Here is a 21323-nt window from a genome sequence, read left to right on the forward strand (position 1 = left end):
TTGGGGGATAATCGCCACTAAAATGAATGACCCAACCCATGACTTCAAGTTATTTTCGCCAATTGTTAAGGTTAATCACTTCTGTGAAGAATATTTGTGGTAGATGTCCCTCACTGCTACCGTCCAACACGGTCAAAAGAATGAAGGAAGAAGGTTCCCACTGTGTTTTGTGTTCAGAATCGCACTCTAGATCGAACAACACTGCTTAGCCAAGTATTCAACATCTTTCCGAGACTGAAGCACCAATCTTGATAAGTTTGATAGGTTTGCCCTTGGGGATTTGCAGAGCTCACCCATAGGTTTTTGGCACAGGGATCCCTCATTTCGAAGGGATCGTTGCTGGAACATGTGTATGCGCGAAGCGTAGGATGTCGAAATAGCGCTTTCACTAACCATATTAAGTTAATGACTTCGTGCCGAAAATATCCCGTTTGTAAGCAGTTACAGAAAACAGGCACGTTTCATTACAATATGGGCGGACCAAATGTACCGCGGCTTTGTAAGTTCGAAAATTGGTTTAATTCTCCCTTCATCAGGTCTTCAGCAGTCTCTTGAAGACATACCTTGCTTTATCGGCCGAATGCTCAATTCCTCATTCATCTCAGAAATCGAAGTGCCACGCCATCATTTCCACTTCGACGAGTTGACATTCGTTGTTATAGATGGTAACTCAGTTTGACCCATGACTCCATTTTACATCGGACCACCTTTCACAGCTCATAATTGACGCAAGGTTTTTCTGTGGCGTTCTTTTCGTCCACCCTTTGTGTGGTAGCAAGAAATGGTCAAGTACGGTTCAAAGTTAATGCTTTTGTTTGATCCCCGTTGATGTCGACTAAGCTAGTCTTTTCAGCCGCGAGAGCTCCTAGTTCGAACTGACCGTTCCCTTTTTGTTGAGACCCTTTGAACATCAGGTAGCAATAACTGTTTTCAGCATTTGCTCCATATTACTCGACTACCCCGTGCTTTAATCTCTTTCTTATTGATGTTCCTCAAGACTTGAAAGTTTATTTCTACTCCGTCACGGTCAGCCCCTGCGAGCCGGTTCCGTATACGCTGTGAATTGCGTTTGCACCCTCTGATTACCGTCGCCGACAATCGCGCGGGCTTCCTTCCAACTGCACTTCTATCGTCTGCAAACTGGAAACCGTTGGACTGTACTTCTATCTTGATCTATTGACCCGGATAATCTTATCCATCAATACCACCGGAACGGTTTCCACATCCTTATCTTTAATCTTCGTTAGGAAGAAGAGCAATTTGAGTTAAACTCCCCGTCCAAACTTGGCATTGCTGCTGTTCAATTTACACAGCTTTTTGAAACCTCAGGGAAGAGCTGGGTTTCGACCAATGGCCATCAGTCAACTGAGAAAAGAGAACGTGCTACATAGGATGCCTCTAGCCTTGCTTGACAACGTGACGTGACGAATTTTGCAATCCATCCTCCTGATCACTTCGGTGACACTCTCATGTAGTGTGCGATTTCCTTCACCACATGACCTCGCTCGCCACCTTTACTGTCTCAGCTCGCGTGACTGTCGTGGCGCTCGTGACAGTCACTTCTATTGCTCCATGCACTCTTAATTATCCGCTCGAAACATGCATAAGCTGTCGCGTGAGCTAGGCTACGGAACGGATGTTGGTTCCGCTCACCTGACCTAGCATCCATGTGATGTCTTGTTTTTTTTGCAACAAGATGCTTGAAATGGGCGCAGTTGTTACGAGTCGGATACAAGCATACAAATCTGTGGATTTGTGAAGTGAAGTTGGCGGAAAGTTCGTTCAACCCATCAGCACGATCTCACCTGATAAAGAGCAAGACAAATCGGTCGACGGACAGGATGAATGATATGCTCGATCTGTCGAATGGCCGCATCCGCGTCTCCGTTAGGATACTACGCGGTTAGTCGTTTGAACGACCGATTCGGATCCAGACTTGGTGTTATTGTCGAATTAAGCGCATTCAGGGAGATAAATTGTCTCACGCACTGTCAGTGCTCACAGTCGGGTGCATGGCTCCGCCCTAGGAATCGATTTATTTCAAGCGTATGTCATTATTTTACAAAACCTGCATTATCTGTTCAATTTTGTCCGATTGTGATTGGTTCGGCTGCTGTTTGGTTCTTTAGTGACTTGAGACCGTCGGCCGCTGTTTGCTTACAGTACTCAGATCATTTATGTGTATTGCGGACTAAAACAACTGAAGCCTCCGACTGGATAGCCCTGACGGCTCTGTCCTGTGAACTGCTGTTGTAACGGTATTTTTCTCAGCTTAATTCTCGGTCGGAGTGTCCCAAGCTAGCGTTCACGTCAAGACAACCATATATATATATATGTAAAGGTAAGCGGCAACAACTCTTGAAATTCCGACGCGTTCTGGATGCGGCATTAGCAACCGGCATTCGGCCAATACTGTGCCATGATTGGCTGTAGGGTCTAGACTTTTGACCAATCAGATCTCGTCTTGATGCCGGACCGCCAAGCGTCTAGAATTTTTGGCCAATATTGCGTAGGATGGACTACACAACCGTAGTAGCACCAAATTACGAGTAATAAAGTGGGATCCGTGTGGAATTCCGCCTAACAACTACTGATGTGAATGTTCGACGCGCTTTGAAACGGATTCTATCGGTTATTGTTCGATGGTTTTGCGTTGTAATGTGTTACAGTTTCGGAAAGCTCTTCCCCTTCCTGTGAAAGCTGTATCCGGACTCGAATGCGTTACCATTTCGTTATCCTTCCTTAGAGGAACTCTGCTCCCCCTTTTGATCACAATTTCAGCCTCCACCCCTTACGACCGATATCCGCACTTTGCCTTTATCTTCTCTCTTCTTCATACTTTCTGATTTCCAGGTATGATTTGTACCTCTACTTCCTTTCCTTCTCCCAGGTCAGGTAGTCGGTGTGTGATTTGGTCATAACACTTTTTTATTTTCCAACTTCCTGAGCTCTAATCGTCCAATAGCATAAGCGAAGTATAGCCTCTCACTGTTGACAGTCGTTTACAAGACTGCGACACACTTTCTTCGACTAAATATTCTTTAGGCAGAGCTGTGTTCAACGTATATCGTCCGAATGTTTCGTTGCTCTATCAGCACGAATCTCGTCCTAATTTATGGGCCACAATTTTAACCTGGCTTGACTATTCGACCGGTTATAATGCGCGTTGCTAGCGTGGTCCTCAAATCCCCAATTCCTATTTAAATTTTAAAACTGCGCTACATTGTCCGAGTTTGGTCGTTCGGAACTACCATGCCCTTTAGGACTGTGAACACATGCTATTGACAACAGTTATTGTGTTGGTGGTCGTCAGCGACTCAACCTCAATCTAGTCAGTGTAGTACACGCACCACACTCACGTGGTACCCACAAAAGTTGCCTTTGGCTTCCGCATGCTAGTCGCTGCACCACTGGCTTCAAAATACATAGTTCACGTGACCATCACACTGTGATTCAAAACATGTGTCGCGTTGGCCTGATCCAGCTCTAACATGTATGGTTTGCGACCGACAATACTCACTGTTTTAACCTAACTTTGTATCTGTTCCACGTGGATTACCTACGCTCGACTATATCAGATTGTAACAGTTTAAACCAGATAACAGCGGAGCACCGTCTTGTTTTATCATCACTACAGGTACTTGGAAGAACTGAGTCAGAGCTATCGTCACCAGATGGAGCGTCTGTCCCGGTCATTCAACCTAACCAATGCCTGGCTGAAAGCGACTGCCCAAGGAGCTCAAGAACGTGATCAACTACAACAGGTAAACTAGTTTCCACATCTTATGATTGGATCCGCTGTGGATCCACAAGTTCTTTTCCTCTCATTTTTTGCTCGGTAGCTCGAGTTATCCCCTTCTGCGTTATTGTGGGAGGCAATACACGTAACTGACTGGAAGGTCTGTGGTTCGAACCCATCCTTTTGGCGTCTCGACTGCTGCTGTCTAGGTTTGGGCAATTTGACAGTATCTCAGCCACCGTGCTTCCTTCGAGTGGCCTGACAGCTAGTTGTCGAAGGGATTCCACAGCTATCTTATAAACTTACTGATTACACTGATGCCTCGCAGAAAATTCCATTTTAAAATTCTCCAAAAAGAGGAAAAAGTCATCAGGCAAGGGATCTGGTGCTGCCACAGGCATTCTGATTGATCTTCATCCAAACAACAACGTTATTTATGTAATAACGGTATTTTACTCAGGTTATTTCTCGGTCTGAGCTTCCCAAGCTAGCGTTCACGTCAAAACAACCACCAAAGTGCACAAGGTCTATTAATGCCCAAAACGGAGTCAGGAACAGTTGTACAGCGCTTCATATAACTTCCTGGGAAGTCTGACGCTGTCTGGATGCGCCATTGGCAACCGGCATTCGGCCAATACTGGGTCATGATTGGTTGTTGGGTCCAGACTTTCGACCAATCAGATCTCGTCTTGATGCCGGACCGGCAAGCGTCCCGAATTCTTGGCCAATCTTGCGTGGGATGAACTTCTTGGCCGTAGTAGCATCTGAGTGCGAGTGCTAAAGAGGCATCCGTGTGGAATTCCGCGCAACAATTTACAATCTTATTAAAAGAATCGAACGATTCGAAGCGTTTTATTGTCTGAATAATCGATGTGTAAAGATTTCAGGCACATGGACTCGTGACTCAACCAACAGTCATCATAAGAACTACTAAAGGATCACCACCATTGTGGTTTCGCTCACTGAAAGCTGTTTAATGCTTACAGCTCCATACCAGTGGCACATAAATCTATCTGGATAATCCATTCGTGGTTCAAGATGATTTGTCGTGGTGGATTTCAGGTGTGAGGAAGAGCGCACAGCTGTTATTGTCTTAGTTGAATTGTCACCATATGTTGTACGCATTTCCCCTTATTTTGTCCCTCTCGGACATCTTGTAGTAGTTGTAGTGTTGATCTTGTCTTTTTGGAAACTGTTGTTGAAACACGGACCTCGTAAATCACGGAATCGAATAACGCTATCCCGCACCGTGTATATTTTGAGGCGTGTCTGCCTGTCAACACGTTGCATGGCTGGGTGTTTGAGACGATTAGAAGGAGAACTGCGTTCACCACCATGTGCTTGTAGTGCAAGCACGTTGAAACAAGGGTATTCAGGTTTCAGACTCGGCTGTACGTGTGAACCGGTTGTGACTCGTAACTTCGCATCAATTGATAAGAAGCGCCAATCGCCCGTCATGTGTTATTTATTGTGGTGAAGTCCAGCGATTGTAGCATCAGTTGGCTGGGTGTGTGAGGCGTGACCAATGTCCAACATTCATTAAATTCATTGTGTTTTTCATGCCACACTTTCCAGTTTATTCAGTCAGCCGCTGCGGTTGAAGACCTGCATGCAAACTGCTACGAATAGCCCAAGTGGTTAGAGCGCGAATTTACTGACCAGAAGGTCCGTCGTGAGAACCCGGTCTCTGCCTCTCGACTTCCCCTTTCTAGGCTAGGGCAACCTGACAGTATTCCAGCCCTCGTGCTTGCTTCTAGTGGCATAGCAGTTAGGCACCGAAAAGGTGCTACAGCTGAACGATTTCTAGTGAAATTTGGAATGCCCAGCTATCTTGCATTTATTATAGCCTCGTTGTTCTTTTCATTGGAGTGGCTATGAGGGACCTGTTAGGAGGCTAAAAGCAGAATGAGCGTTGTATATAACTGAGTGAAAACTTTAATCAGTTAGTGTACATTTGTACGCCGACGACAAAAAGCTTAGCAATAAAATTACGATTTCACTGTGATGTTTCTTCAACTCTTCACCTAAATTTGGGAGAATGTCCAGTGACAAGTTGCCGTGTATTTCGGAGATAATACGGGTCCTTTGACCAACCAGTGAAAAGTCGTTTGGAACGAGCAACTAGAGTGGGTTTTTTGAAGTTTACAAACAGGTTGTCTGCCACGTTTCAAAATAGCAGGGTAATCAGTCGATAGATTCACCAGCATTTTCCGAGATTGTTACTTCTCGCTTTGTTCCGAATGTTTTCCTTGAGCCTGGCCCCGTCATGGGCATCCCAGCTCCTTCCCAAACTTTACTTTACTTCCCTTCAGTCTCGAATTGATCAACTCGAACTCCGTTTAGAGGAACTGCTGACACGCATCAGAAACGGTTCGTTAGCGTCTGCACCCAACGCTTCTGTCGGTCTCTTGGACGATGCCGTCTCTTTGCGAAACCTACAAAACAAGCAAAATAACACTCTCGCAATCGAGATGTTCACTCCTCCGTTGCCTAATTTCGATCCACCTCCAGACTGGAATCCTTCGCCGTCTGTCTACTACGGTCAGTGGAATCAACTGGATGAGGATTGGGGAGACGAAGATGCTTTCGTCGAGACCGAAGAGGATACTCCTACTCATGTTAGTCACGTTAACGAACCAGCTACGAAAAGTGGGTTGCCGCATAAGTCCTCTCCGATTAGTTGTGTCTTTCCTTTGCGGGACCACGCTGGTCGCCAATGTATCGATGTGCACATTGAAGAACCGGATAGCTGGTGGCAATATTTCCGAACTTCTTGGAATCGGTGCACCAGACTATTCCTCAGTTCCAGTCTATGGTTATCACATGTGGTTTCGACACACACTACGCTGTTCGGAGTAAGTGTAATAATTGTTGCAGTGAATTCCGTCCCGTGAATCATACATTTTTCGCGTGTGCGCTCCATTTGGAAATGTGTTTTGTCCCGAAACAATCACTTCTTTTTGTGCATGTACCTCGGAACTCCAAGTTAGTAAATGGATTTCCAATAATAGGGCGTAAAATCAATAATGCAACGCACCTTTTTAACCAGATTGTGAACATTACAGTCACAGAAATTTCCGAGCTTTTCGTTATAAGGATAACCGTTTATGGCGTTTACCTGCGGTCAAGTCGCTCATGTCTGAACTAAGTTACCTGGTGGGAGTTGTAGGTACGGTGCTTTCCCTGTGAAGCGACTTCATTTTGTTGTGATTTGCAGCCCTAGGACTTGTTTGTTATTCCGCCCACTATGGCAAATCAAAAGGCGCGGGAGCTTGCGAGCCTTGTACGGGGACAAAGGAAGATTGCCACATCTATGTCTTCTGGTTGATCACAGACCTTTTCACAAGGTCAAGAGCTGGGCTACAAACACGCGATTCTTATTCAACCATATTCCTACCAATTGGAACACGCTTCGTTTCGATCCTTAGCTGGTTCGTGGTTCACTGAACTTAGCAGTTTCGTTGCACCACAATTGTCAGGCTTGGCGAACAATTGGACTACCAATTCCACAAACTGGGCTACCGACTTCCTCTTCTGTAAATTCGAGCAACATTTTTGAATTTTAAGAATACCCGAAGAATGACACAGTGGATTCCGACAGTGTTGCTTCCTTCAAGATGGCCAAATACTCCCTAGGGAAAAGTCGGGGTACGGAGGAATGGTTTTTCCAGGTCCATTTTCTCAGGATGAATTGCTCTGTTTTGTAATCATCATCATTGTCAGCTGTAATAACCGCGTACTCGTCGTGCAGTGGTTGTAGCTGCCGCAGTTTTGTTCACCGATGATTGGAGGGGGTACGTAGCTGCGCATTGCAGGCGGGAGATGATAAATTGGTGCATAAATCCAGTACTGTCAGTGGGCTGCCAAGTGGGATGGGGGTTGGAGAAGAATCTATGCATTGAAGTCAACAGCTTGGATGTGCGAGCGCCATTGAGGGCGCGACTGGACCCTGTCTGACACTGTCTCTGGCCATTGATGTGGCTCGTCTCGGGGTCCCCATCCAGGAAGACGGCAGTGACCAGCGCAGCTGAGTTTGCTGGTAATGGCTTTCATACTTCGCTGCCAAGTCATTGTTTGACCGCCTCTGGCTCTCTTCCACCCTTCACATGGTTGGGCGAAAAGAGCCCTTCGAGGAAGTCGGTCGACTGGCATACGCAGCACGTGGCCAAGCCAGCGCAACCTGTGCAGTGTGATCAGTTCATCTATCGAGGGTGAGTTATTTCTCCCGAATACCATTCGACGTACTTCAGAATTGCTGATCCGGTGTTCCCACCAGATTCGGGCAATGCTCCGAAGACATCGATGGTCAAACACTGAAAGTCTTTTGACGTCCTCGGCGCGTAGCGGCCAGGTTTCTGATCCATATAGTAATATGGAGCGCACCGCAGCATTGTAAACTCGACCCTTGACAGAGAAGCTGATGTCACGCCCACAACACGGATGACGCAGGTTCATAAAAGCTTCTCTGGCCTTCCCAATGTGGATGATGATATCATCTTCCGAGAGACCACCGGGACTGATACACCTTCCCAGGTAAACAAATTTGTCTACTATCTCAATCGGTTCATCCGCAAGCACGAGGCTAGGGTTCGAGCCCACCCAATCTTACAGTCGTACTCTACACTTTGCAGGTGTGAAGCGCATACCAAACCATGAGGCAGAATTATTTAGATTATTTAATATTGTTTGCATTACCACGGGATCAGATCCCAGAAAAGCTATGTCGTCTGCGTACTCGATATCTGTGAGCGGAGGCCCAGGGAGCACTTCGACCCCACAGGCATTAGAAGCTGGTAGTGCGTCTTTCATGATCGTTTTGTAATAATCAACACCGGATGCATCCCTTTTGAAAACGGGATCCTTCGCTGACACATAGACCGGTTTTAAAAAGAATAGTCTATTGACAATAACATTCTCATAGAATGTACGGCAAACTAAGATGATTTCAAGATGTCTCACTAACTCTTGACCAAGCCACAAGTGATTGTCATCTATACACAACCCACCGAATGCTCCTGTCTCCGCACCTGGCTGCCCTGTGAACTGAGGAATGGTACACACGTGCTCCGTTCAACTTTCGAGAGACAGCATCATGCAGAAACTTTGACGATGCACCGTCCCACCGGTGAAGCTTTGGCAATCTACCTTGACGTGAAGGATTATTTGGTCATATGTTTCTGTTCGGAACGCCGTTCATTATAGCCATAAGTTATGTGCTGGATGTTTCACTGAGTAAGCTTCGTATGAATGTTGATGACAGGGTCGTAAAAAGAAGAGGAGAATGGGGAGGAAGGAACTGCTGTGTATACCATGAATGCAAGGTCAGTGCTTATCCAGTGGTAATGCTAATAGACACATCTGGGGTACCATTTTTTACTTAAGGAGATTTCTTGTTATTGGTTCTCAAAATCCGTCTCTCTGTGGACGCTTCCTTTTAGAGCTACCGGAATGGAATCACTCACGCACTTTTATCGTAGGTCCTCACTTCTGGCATTGTCAGAGGTAGGGTCCTCCTGACAAAATTAGCTACAACATTCTTGTCTCACGCGTGGTGAATACGTGTGCTTCCCAGACTAAACAATCCAATACTCCGTCCTAGTTGGATGATCTGTTAGTGAATGTCCCAGCCCAACACGTTCATCCCGTCAAAGAAGTATAGAAAGTTTTTTCTCACGATTGCTTCACTACCAATGGATGGATTAGAATGCAACGGCAGCCGCTTACTTTTTTTTGGAACGATTGCAAATAATTATCAGTGATCTAAACAATTCTGCCGCACGATTTGATACGCGCTTCACCCGCGAGATGTAAAAAGCTGCAACCAGACTGAGTGGAATCAAGCCTAAACCTCATGCCTGAAGACCACCCAGTCCATCTGGGCAGCTGTGCGAATTCCGATGGACTGGCTGGAGGCTAGATTGTATATCGAATCGAAAAGCCTAGGCCAGCTTTCGCCAACCTCCGACACTCATGGTACCGACGTGACGTCAGTTTGTCTGTCACGGGCATATTGTGCATTGCGACAGTGCGATCCATACTGCTTCGTGGATCAGAAGCGTGGAATTCACGCGCAGAAGACGTTCGGAAACTCTTGAGGCGTCCGAAGCTCATGGGAATCTTGGATAGGTCATACTGAGACACATCTGATGAATTCATGGAGAAGGAAAAATGGCCCGGGGACGAGCTACTCGCATTTCATAGGTTACGCTGGTTGGGACATGTACTTTGCGTGTAGGAGGATTGTCTCTTGAAGAGAGCTGTTTTCTCCTATACTTAGTGGAATCATCCGTGACCTGGCAATGAAGTATGAGTGTACTAACTAGCAAACTCAATCGGGTTAACAATTGCCACCTCTCAGGGGCCCCGGGGTTCAGTTAATCAATGGTTGGTGATAGTGTCAGGCATCCTCCAATCACGATCAATAGCGCTCACGTATCTAAACTATCAAGTCCAATGTATAACTTTCCCGTTTTTTCACACAATCAGGCTGACGCAACATCAAATAACTGGTTATGCTATCTTGTGGAATACTTTGTTATATCTTCTCCGTTCTTCGATGAAATATAAGCACTCGATGTGGTAATTTACCACAAATCTACCGGGAATTCTGCGAACTCTTGTTTTTGTTTCTGATGCACAGCACACATCGGTGCCAAGCAAGTCCAGTGTGAGAGCAAGATCAGCTTGTTGACCTGCTTTTTTCAGAATGCGCACATTAAAGGCGGCCAGATAGACCGGGTGTCGATGCTCGAAGATAGATTTGGAAATACCTGAGGATGTCGGCGCCATGTGACGAGCAGATGTGCGCAAAACCGATGCAAGACGAACGGCGTCATCAGTCCTAAGTGCTGGGCCTACAAGGAGATAGTTATTTTAGGGGGGGGGGAAGAAAAAGTATGTGAGGGAGAAAGAAGGGAGGCGTCAGTAGTAGCCTACTTTCGATTACCCGCCCTGTTGTATGCAGCAAGTAAGGCGACCCGGCTGATGGCACCATGCGACGGCCGATGTGGTATGAGTTTATTTGTGTATGTGCAATTCCGCCTTCTTTGAAGAGGACTGGATACGGACTGTCCGGTTCTGCATGCTCCAACCCCCAACCTGGAGGACCAGGAGACGGTGTTCATCGGACCTCTAACCATTGACCAACCTGTTATGCTGCTGCGAGTGTCGCGCAGCACAGCATAGCTCAGTGAATCTCCGAGGTACACAAACCGCCATACCGCGGGTGGGGACTGCGTGACCTCCACTTCACGTGGTTGGAGACGCTGCAAGTTATGGTTGCTAATCCATGTCAGTGGTGTTCGTCTTGTCAGTTTCTTTTCAGATTGCCTGAATGAGGGTCTGGACGGGTAGTTACCTCGGAATGATTGTAGAATGCTAGTACTAAGTACCTTCCCTGTCCATTTTCATCCTTTTCTTCACCAAAAGGTCTTCAACTAAATCATCATTGTACGGCGGCGAAGCATCAGTGTTGAACACTGATGTCATGCTCTGCATGATGATGATGAGAATTCTGAGTCACCCTAGAATTGCGCAGCTTTATAGAAATACAGTCTCGTCCTCAAGGTTAGACTGCGGTCCTAATATCAGTCCGTTCGGGGCACGTGAGGTGTCCGTGAGGCCACTGCGAAATAATGATGTGTCTTGCGTTAAGCCAAATATCATCCACAGGCTCCTGCGTTGGTGGGGCTGGTGTTGAGACCAAATGATCCGAAAACAATGATAGAAGGATGTTCTAATGGGTTGGTATTCTGGGAGAACTTTACTGTTAAGCTTTACTTTTATCAATTCTGTATTTCGCCTCCAACGCGATTGCCGACCTGCTGACTGCTAGTTGTTCCTTCCGTAAACTTACGGCTCGTTTCATCATCGAATTTACGAATAGTGCTGTGTGAGAAACAAACAGCTGGAAGATTGGGTGGTTGTCGTGTAGTTGAAGAATATTCTTAACGAGAGGTTGAATTGGGAGTCAGCTGGTTCTCCCGTGGATTCCATCTTAATTTGAAAATGAGTGTTCCCGTATTTCTGTCTTAAGGTATATTATCACCAGGTGAGATGCATTAAGTGGATGAACTCACGGTTCGCCGTGTTCAGAACTGTTTAACTTGAAGAGTCAGGTTTTTGTTTTAAATCATCCTTTTGTCCATTTAGGAAATAAGTGTCATACAGTCCAAAGATCTCACCTGTTTTCAGGCTTAAGGCCATACAACAGCTGCTGAATAGCAGGCCTCAAGCCTCATGTTCCATCACGAACTAGATCAATTTCTCAGGCTTCTATGAGCAATGGGAATATACATTTGCCAAGCCTTTAGGTTGACCGGATGGTTGGGTTTTACCAACCCTTCGTTACGATCTGCCTGCTTCGCTCGTTCTCCGTTTTTATTCTGCGATGGCGTCCTCAAACGCCGTGCTATGTCCTGACCCGTTGTTTCACACATTCTATCCAATCTTTAATGATTTATTTGGCAGATGATCTCCATGGCTTGTGTTCACTTCGTGTTTGCACTCACGTCACATGTGCTGATTTACCTGGTTTGGTTACGGCCGCATGGACGAAAATTGAGTATGCCCCCAAGCGGATCTTTTACACTTATTCAGTCACGATCGGGGGAGTGGTTGCTTACACAGAATCCCACCCACAAGGCAGGCCTCATCTCTTCAGGACGATCACAAAAACCGGGGGTTCCCGGGGGAACAGTCGCAATATCCTGTCAGGGGAGTAAGGATGTGGTTGGTACGACCCGACAGAGTCCAGCTGAACGAAAGATTGGTGTGGCGCTTGTCAAACCATCCAGTTCCATCCCACGCTGTGTCCCCTCAGCACAGCACCGCAAGGAAGTTACGCCCCCTGGTAATGTCGAAGTGAGTTGTCCAGCTAAAAATTTACATAATAGCATTGACCCTCTACAAGGAACCTTTCACTCCACTCACTGGCCTCAATCAACCTCCTTAACGGTAGCATAAATGACGTTCGCTTGCCCTTGACGAATAAGCGCGAACATTTTGTCGAACGATGATATACTTTCGACTTTTAGGATGACTTCCTGGATGTTTTGATAAACGACATGTGACTTCACAAATATTTGGTGGTTTTCAACAACTGATGTTGATAAGGCACGATGACCTCCGAGGGGAGTTCTCTCCCAAGCGAAATCGGAATGATTACTTCTTTCTGGAGGCTGCCGTGCAGTTTCCGTTTTACAGGGTATTGTATTGTATTGTTATCACGGTGACGTATCTTGTTATGTAATATACACTACTCAAAAGTACAGATAGGCCGTCAAACCATCAACTTGTCATTCCAGTTCAGTTTGCCGCGCGTTTCATCATACCCTCTTGCCATTCCGATTCGCGGTGTACCATACAGGCAATGCATAATCCTATGGCATCATCTGAAAACTCACGTCTGAAAAACCTCACCAGCCTCACCTATATCAGGTCGACTGTCATTGAATTTGATGACCGGTAATTTGAGAAATAAGTCAATTACAGTGAACAAGTGATCACCAAAGGTGGGCGTGAGGGACAGAAATAGTAAAAAAAAAACTTCTGATACGCTAGATATAATTAGGCCCAAGTGATCAGCGGAGCGCAACTCTAACTATTTCTCAGAAGATCAGTAAATATGGCTTTTGTAGCTAAATCTTGTTGTGTGCTGTGTGTCTCGCTCTGGCAATAACGATCTATATTCCAACCCCTGCCTCGCTGATATACCATACAGAACATCATTAAAGGTGTGTCGTATCTACTGGATTGAGCTAGCAGAAGATCTTCGGCAAGACGGTCACGCAGAAAACACCCCTAGATACGAATGCATATCCTGTGATTGAAGGGCCTTTTCGCATTGCAGACGAGTGGAGTGAATTCCGAATCGGATAACTGCTATTCACGATAAATGACTTACGTCAATACAATCGATGTTGTTTCCGTGTTCAGGTCTGTCTGGATGTATTAGCGAATAACGTCAAAGGCCCTGAGTATCACGAAGGAGACTGGCATCTCACTTTCAAAAGTACCGGCCTTGCGAAGACAATTTGACAACCTTGTTGAGATATGCACCTGATTGACTAAATCTAGTGAACGGATATGAGATTGGGGATTGATTTACTAAAGTTTGGACTGGATCGAGACCCAGCTGGGCCATTTTCACCTGGCAGTCTACGTGTAGATAGGGTATGTCTTTCTGTTCCCATTGGGGTTCACTACAGTATGATAATAACCGATGTCCCCGGGGTGATTAGGTTTAGAGTGAAACTGAATCAGTATCGAAATGGAGGCTCCATGTACCTTCTGAGCCATTTTGAAAAATTACTCGGTGATTTTAGCTTTGTGGACTTTTCAGCCGCTGGTTCTATCGGGACAATCATGAGCTTTTTGTGTCCCAACACTTCTCCGCTATCGCTTTGTTCGAAACATGCTAAACAGGTGAGTGTATGTCGGAATGACGGATAAATCACCTGTTGCTACCTAATTGGATATTCATGTGAGATTGTATTGAATGGAATTCTGTTACACGGACAGTCTTCAGGTGGTAGAATGAATTCGTTTGACAATAGAATGTACAACTTTGGTTCGCATTTTGACAGCCAATTGTTTTTTCACCCTCCACCTCATCTCCAAGTATCACCAAGTTACACCAACCGATGCGATTGCGAAAACTTCTCAAGTTCCCTCGCCTGCGTTTTCCACTACGTCATCCACTAGGCAAACCAACGGTGGTCTCAAAGCCTACGGGTCCATGTGTTATGAAAAATTCGTACCTTTGGCCCATTCAGCTACCCACACTTTGCCTCGTTCCATCGGGAGCCACTTCTCCAGTATACGGTCATCCAACACAGGTATGTGTGTACTTTGGCCAGTTCTAAAGGAATGCCTGCCTTGGACCGAACTATTTGTCCCGCGCCTTGTTTCACGCATATCCATTGCAGTCGTGTCTGGTTTTTGTACCTTGCCGTTAACCTTCGTTTATCGTCATTCCCCGGAAATTCACCCTTATAGTGGGACTGTGTTGAGCTTGAAATCAGCCGCACCTAATCTCCCGTCACCTTAAACGAAGTTGGGGCGGGAATCGAATTGTTATCATAGTCTCTCCTGGAAATCTAGGTGAGTTCTAGGTATGAATTCTTTGGGTCTGACTTGTAAACCCATCCACTGGGTGAACCGTATGAGCCAAGTATTCAGTGTTGGAGGTCTCTGACTGTCCGTTTCCTCCATTACTATTTCATCGCATTTCATCGAGTCGCGGGGCGTCATCTGGTTCCACACACCGGCTGATGCAAAGCGTTTGTGCTGTGTCCAATAAGATAACTCCGAACGAGGAAATGCTGTGACACAGTCAGCATTTTTCTCCGTAACAAAACTCCCGGGTTAGAAAAACTTCTATCTGTTGTCATCTAGGAAAGGAATGCCATCCTTAGGATCAATAAAAACTGTTAAACCTAGCTACTAAGGTATGAATAGAATAGGTCAGTTTGTCGCTGATATACAGCTCACAACACAGCTTGTTCATCTCTCGACCATTGTCATTTCACTGCGTTGAATCTGTCCACATCTGATGGCGTGGGCATCGCAGGCGGCAATCGTTGTGTTACCAACTTAAGTTGACGTTGACCAGTGCGCGTGCTTCCTTGATTTGACTCAAATCTATACACGTGCTGGTTGATGGACGGTCGGTTGTATGTTTGCTTCAGTCCGATCGCCAGTGGATTAATTGCTACAATTACGTCACATTTCTGTTATCATGATATCATAAGTAATGCTATCGCCGTGGCATCAGAGAAACGAGCTCATGAATTTTATCCGGGAACCTATTAGTGCATAGGTGATGATAGCCATAATACAAATCAGGTATATGCATTAATAAAAATTTTTAGTATGATTGACACTGGAGCGTTGCAACACGTATAAAAATAAATACAATGCGGAATGGGAGCAAGTCAAAAAGGACCTTATCGTATGCGGGAGTCCCTTGGTGAATGTCCGGATGGTTGGAATGTGCTTTCTCCGAAGTTTGGCTGCTACCCGTGTTCCATAATTGTCCGTGGACTTGGAGTGTTCGGCTGACAACCCGCGCGCGCGCGGTTCTGTGTGCGCTGACTGCGTTCGGTTTCCCTATATGTAGGTCCGTTTGCGCGTACGTGGGCGCGTCAGCACGTGAGTGGTTGGTACGCTCACTAGACGGTGCAGACAATCGACGTCTGATGAGTCACCTTAATGTGACGTGGTTGTGGGCGTGAAAAAGAGACAAGTCTCGTGATCCAGTGAGCGACGTGAGCTGAACAGTCAAGTATGTGGGTGACCGGGTCGCTACAAGCCCTTGTGCTGAATTTTACCAGGGAGAGTAACTTAGTAACTCAAGTAAAAAGCTTCATTGGAGTATTGAATGACCGGTGCCCTAATTGATGGTTTATGTAAATATCCTTTTTATGGACACAAACCACCCATATCAATACCTCTATTTTGGGCACAACTTTTTCGGTCATGAGGACTATTCCACCGAGGTCAGTGCATCAAACGCACTGAACACTGCGATGTTACTTTATTTGAAATAAGTAACTCGGTAGACGGACTGAAGTGTTATTCTCCCGAACCCCCGAATAAGACTGATTTCGCTACAACAAACTCTACATGCCCTTACCGTCATTTGGGAATGCTGTATTTCATTGTGGCGTTAATCGGGGAACACATACATACAAAAGATGTATACATTGATCACCGACGAAACATCTGCATAACGCTGTTAAGCAATCCAAAGTTTCTTTCGAGACATTATTAAGCATTGATGAGGTGGATTTTGGTGTTCTGGTCTCGGGCTCGTTAGTTAGCTTGGAGGACGAAATAGGACGTTCCTCCGCAATCAGCTTAGGGCCTCGTTGCCTATTTAGCCATTCATTTACACGGATTTTATGTCTAAATACGTCAAAAAATGTCTGAATGGTTAATGATACCAAATTGCCACCCAAAAACCCGCTTTTCAAGCGATAGCCAGGCTGAAGCACATTTTGACCCGGTTGTCATAACGTTTCTGTCTTTTCCTCTCACACTGAACTCCTCACTGGATAATGACTTCATATTTTGTGCAGCTTTCGTCTGTTGGTAGATTTCTTCGATCAAGGGAGGTGTCCTCCTTGCTGTCATGAATGAAATCCATCCGAAGTCGACTAAGTCCGTGATGCATTGTTTTAGAATATGGTGTTTGTACAATGTATTACTGAGGACGATAGGTTTGTTTGAGATTGACTCACTTTTTTGTGCGCGTCGAACAAAACTCCGGTGGACGTCGTCAACTGTTGGATTAAAAAGGGTTTTTCTGTTTTTACGAACTACCATCTTCGAACCACCCTTCCTCGGGTTAAGGGAAAAGGTCACATTGGTGCAATGTTTCCATCTTGTTTTGTAGTTGGCCTCAACATCAACTGTCACATAACTGTTATCCTGGGAGTTGAAACACGTTTCACAAACAGAGCGGTGTGATGATTTCCAAAGGTGACCTACAGGTCTTGGAATAAACATGCCTAAGGTCAAATAGGCACGACTGCCCGTTCTTCTGCAATAATTTACCCGTTTTGTATTTGACATCTTGGTCCTTTGAATATATAGGAGTCGTTTTAGCAGGTCGAATGTGGCAAGACGGGATGTTTCAAAGTTCCCATATCATGTGAATATTCAATGGTACGTGATGCTTTTTTAGCATAGATAAATTATAATTGATGCACGTGGGCAAGTCCTGTCAGACGGAGTTTATTCATCTTCGGTCAAGGTACAAATTTAAAGTGTTGTGAACCTCAGTCTCCTTGATGCCTTCCTAGTGAACCCCGGTGTTGTGAACCTCAGTCTCCTTGATGCCTTCCTATTACCGTGAACCCCGGTCTGGATAGCCTGGTGCTCTTGGCCAAACCAGAAAAAGTCAATGAACGTGCGAACCGGCTGATCTGTTGATCACTGTCGCGTACAAACAGGTCAAAAACAGATTAAGAATACGACTCATCTGTCAACCAATGAAATGTCTCAACGAGAGCGGTTATTCCATTGGCTGTTATGTAGTCCCGTTAAGTTCAGAGATGGTTCTCCTAATATTTAAAGAGCCTAACTCATTGAAATGAGATGGAGCCGTCAAGATGACTGACCACCTTTTGGGTTGTCTTGTGGCAGATATCATTAGGGGTAGGAGAGTTCTTCAGTCATGGTGAATGATGTGGATGCCTTTTTGGCGTTTTTCAATAAAAGCGAGAAGGGACTCGGTAAACCACCGAAGACCAGCATACCACCGGCTGAAGACATTATCGGCAAAACCGAATGAGGGCAATGAAAATTTGTGTCAGATGAAATATTGTCCGAATGGTGAATTCAAGTTTCGTGAACTCTCCACTAACATAACTTTCGCAAGGACCAAACATTCTCTTCTGCACATCATCACAATGGCAGTTTGTTCTGGCTGCCATTTTACTCATTTTTATCTGAACTGATTGTGCCAGGCGGAAGGTCGACCTTATTCCGCCACATACGCACCCTTTCAGATCACATAGAAGTGGATTGTGCCAGGCGGAAGGTCGACCTTATTTCGCCACATACCCTTTCAGGTCACGTAGAAATATAAATATCAACAGTTCAGCTGCAATACCCCTTCGGTGTGTCCAGCCTTCATGCCACCCGAAGGAAGCACGAGAGTTGAGATTCTGCCGGATTGTCCATGTGTAGGGAGGAGCAGTCGAGGTGCCGGAGTTTGATTCGATCCACGGATCTTCCGGTTAGTAGGTTTTCTCAACCACTGAGCTATATCGAACTCAGAATGCAAAAAGAAGACATCGGTCTTATGAAGCACGCCATCGAGCCCAACTCGCAAGTCATATGTGGATTGATGGGCAGTCAAATCGGTTCGATATCTCCGCGAACTTTTATTGGTAACAACCAATAACTTTTCGTTGCATGCGATGCCACTAGGTGACACTTTTGGATTTTTAGATTGATGGCGGTGCATAAAATCTTTTAACGTCCTTAAAAACGAACTTCCTGTGCTTCGATCCTTCTTAGTGTTCAAATCACAGTACCTTATGCAGACCAGGTCTACGCAAACCAAGGACACAGTTCAAACAAGAGGAGATTCGCCATCTTGATTCAAACGTGTAGAATATGCGTACATTGATCTCAACAATGCCGATTGATCTCATTGTTGAACGTTACAGCTACCTACCCGCTTGAGCGTGATCAAGAACTGCGTGACATCGGAATAAGGTCAAGAGGCAGCAGTTAATTCATTGTGTCTTCTAGGATGACCGGTCGGAAAAGAGGTCGAGCAGTGTGGAGTTCTTTGAATTGGTTGTTGGTTATGGCTTTTGTTTCTGTTGTGCTAATTGGACCGGACGCTTGAATCGACGCTTGCCAAATTTTCCCAACGACCTCTGACTAGACCGTTATGAATTGTGATTGAGCGCGCCCAAAGTCGCACTCAACGGCGTAGGGATACAAGCCGGGCAGTGGGAGGAACTGATTGAAAAAAATCGTGTGAATTCCGATCCAGGTATTAAGTGTAGAATCCTGGTTGAATAATGCTTGACATTTGTTGTTAAAGTGTTTGAAAGTATAATGAACATAATAAGCAAAACGGCAGACAGGAACACGAGAGACATAGACAAAGGGTCGTCATATTGCATTGGGGGCGAGATGGCCGAAGTGGTTAGAGCGCGGCTTACTAACCTGAAGGTCCGCGGTTCGAATCCGACCTCCGCCACTCGACTTCCCCTGTCTAGGCTTGGGCAACCTGGCAGTATCCCAGCCCTCGTGCTCCCTTCGGGTGGCATGGCAGCTGGGCACCGGAAGGGTGCTACAGCTGAACGCTTTATCTTTTTTTAATTATTTTGCATTATTTTAGAATTATTCAGAGAAGTGGCTTCTGGGTGGATATAGGAGAAAGATGCCTCAGTATATATGATTGTTTATTAGCCGTGCAAAACCAACTTCAGATTACAGACTATCCGAGGGAAAAACCAGCCATTGTGATTCCGCATCCGGCACATATGTGGAGTCGATGTTTTTGAAACGGCATGATTCACCACTGAACATTTTTGTCAGCCAACAAATGGTTCGAAACCATGCGGGATAATACTTCAAACATTAGGGCGGTTGTTTTCTGGATATGTTCGAGAGTATATATATATATATATATATATATATATATATATACGTTTCTTCCAACATATTGACAACATGCTATACGGTATGCTTAACTCGCGACAGACTAGAGTGAATGTGATTTGATTCGCTTTGATGGCTACAAATACCTGGGCGGAACGTGTTATTCACCTATCTTGTAAAATTTACAGTGTTCGCATGACGCATGTAGGCGTTCAACGTAGGACACAATTTTTTCAATTCCGCAATAATGTAACGATAGATTAGGTTTGCTGCAGTAGTCAGAATGAATACTCCTCAGAAATAAACGTCCTCATTTTCACAGACAGTCGGCGGTATTTCATAATGAATCTTATTTTAGAGGCTTCTTCGTCCATGATGTGATGAATAAACCGGAGCTCGACATTTCAGCACCTTTCCGTTTTTGTTCCTGCTCTGTTTGTTTTTTGCGTAGGAACGTGGCCAAGAGATATGGCTACCCCCCTGTCGTTGCGACTCGCCCCCCAGAATAGGTGATCTTGCGTGATCTTGAACTTGTTCATCTAGAACTACTCCGTGCACAAACATGAGTCCTGCGGATTATAGTGTTTTCACATCCCACGTGATTCGTCTTCGTTCCGTGTGTGTACTTTTACCAGGTAACTGGTTGTGCAAATAGGGAAGATCGACGACCCGAGTCAGTCAATCGGGCCACGACTTGTGAGTAGTATTGAAACATGAGCTGAACTTTTCGCAGCATATTCAAGTGAATTTCTGTCAAAACCAAATCGATTTGTGAGTGGTAATCGCACTGTAGGAATGGGCGTTTAAGAGGTGAATGAGATCAATGCAAATTCTGGATAACAGTTACTCTGGTTAATTTGTCCGGTTAATACCAGAGCAACCTCTTCAGATGCTCCCTTTCAAGGGAGACTTGGTCACTGAAAAGTATTTCCACAGCGATAAGATCCACGTACAACTTCGATGTTTTTTCTCTGCGGCCACGAAATACGGACAAACGGCTAGTGAAGACCTCGTCCATGGATGTCTGTGAATTCAAGTGCGAATGTGGTGCAAGTTACCTGGGTCGTACCACGTGGCACTTGTCTATGCGGATTAGAGAACATTGCTCAAAGTGGTTCGCTCTGGGAGTTATCCACCTAGTCGACATGAGGCACATCGTTGATCGGAGCACTCCATCTCGGATCGTGTACCACAAACCGGACTAAAATAACCAGGTTAAGCAGCTTGCCATTACTGAGCCATTCGGCTGCCCACACACGAACCTTATTCATATAAGAGGTTTGTCCCATCCCTTCAGCTGAACTGGTTTAGTGTTCGTCTTCCTTTTAGCACATACCGGGCCATATGGGAAGAGATGGCCGAAGTGGTTGGAGCGCAAATTTACTGACCGGAAGGTCCGTGGTTCGAGCCCGACCTCTGTCTTTCGACTTCCCCTGTCTAGACTTGGGCACCC

General features: G+C 45.6%; 2 protein-coding genes across 2 annotated transcripts in view; one reads left to right on the plus strand and one right to left on the minus strand.

Moving 5' to 3' along the window:
• T265_06947 (hypothetical protein) overlaps positions 1 to 21323 on the plus strand; it is a gene marked incomplete at both ends in the record, with an annotated part of 80968 nt that overhangs the window by 36688 nt on the left and 22957 nt on the right. The window contains 4 exons of the mRNA XM_009172350.1: positions 3638 to 3764; positions 6052 to 6594; positions 12209 to 12601; positions 14361 to 14577. Coding sequence (XP_009170614.1) covers positions 3638 to 3764; positions 6052 to 6594; positions 12209 to 12601; positions 14361 to 14577 — 1280 coding nt within the window. The remainder of the gene's footprint in view (positions 1 to 3637; positions 3765 to 6051; positions 6595 to 12208; positions 12602 to 14360; positions 14578 to 21323) is intronic.
• On the minus strand, positions 4871 to 5197 carry T265_06945 (hypothetical protein; the record flags this gene model as incomplete). The annotated part of the gene is made up of 1 exon (XM_009172348.1): positions 4871 to 5197. One exon carries the CDS (start codon positions 5195 to 5197, stop codon positions 4871 to 4873), a length of 327 nt encoding a protein of 108 aa, XP_009170612.1.

The sequence above is a fragment of the Opisthorchis viverrini genome (assembly GCF_000715545.1).
Source record: "Opisthorchis viverrini unplaced genomic scaffold opera_v5_152, whole genome shotgun sequence".
NCBI classification, from domain to species: domain Eukaryota; kingdom Metazoa; phylum Platyhelminthes; class Trematoda; order Opisthorchiida; family Opisthorchiidae; genus Opisthorchis; species Opisthorchis viverrini.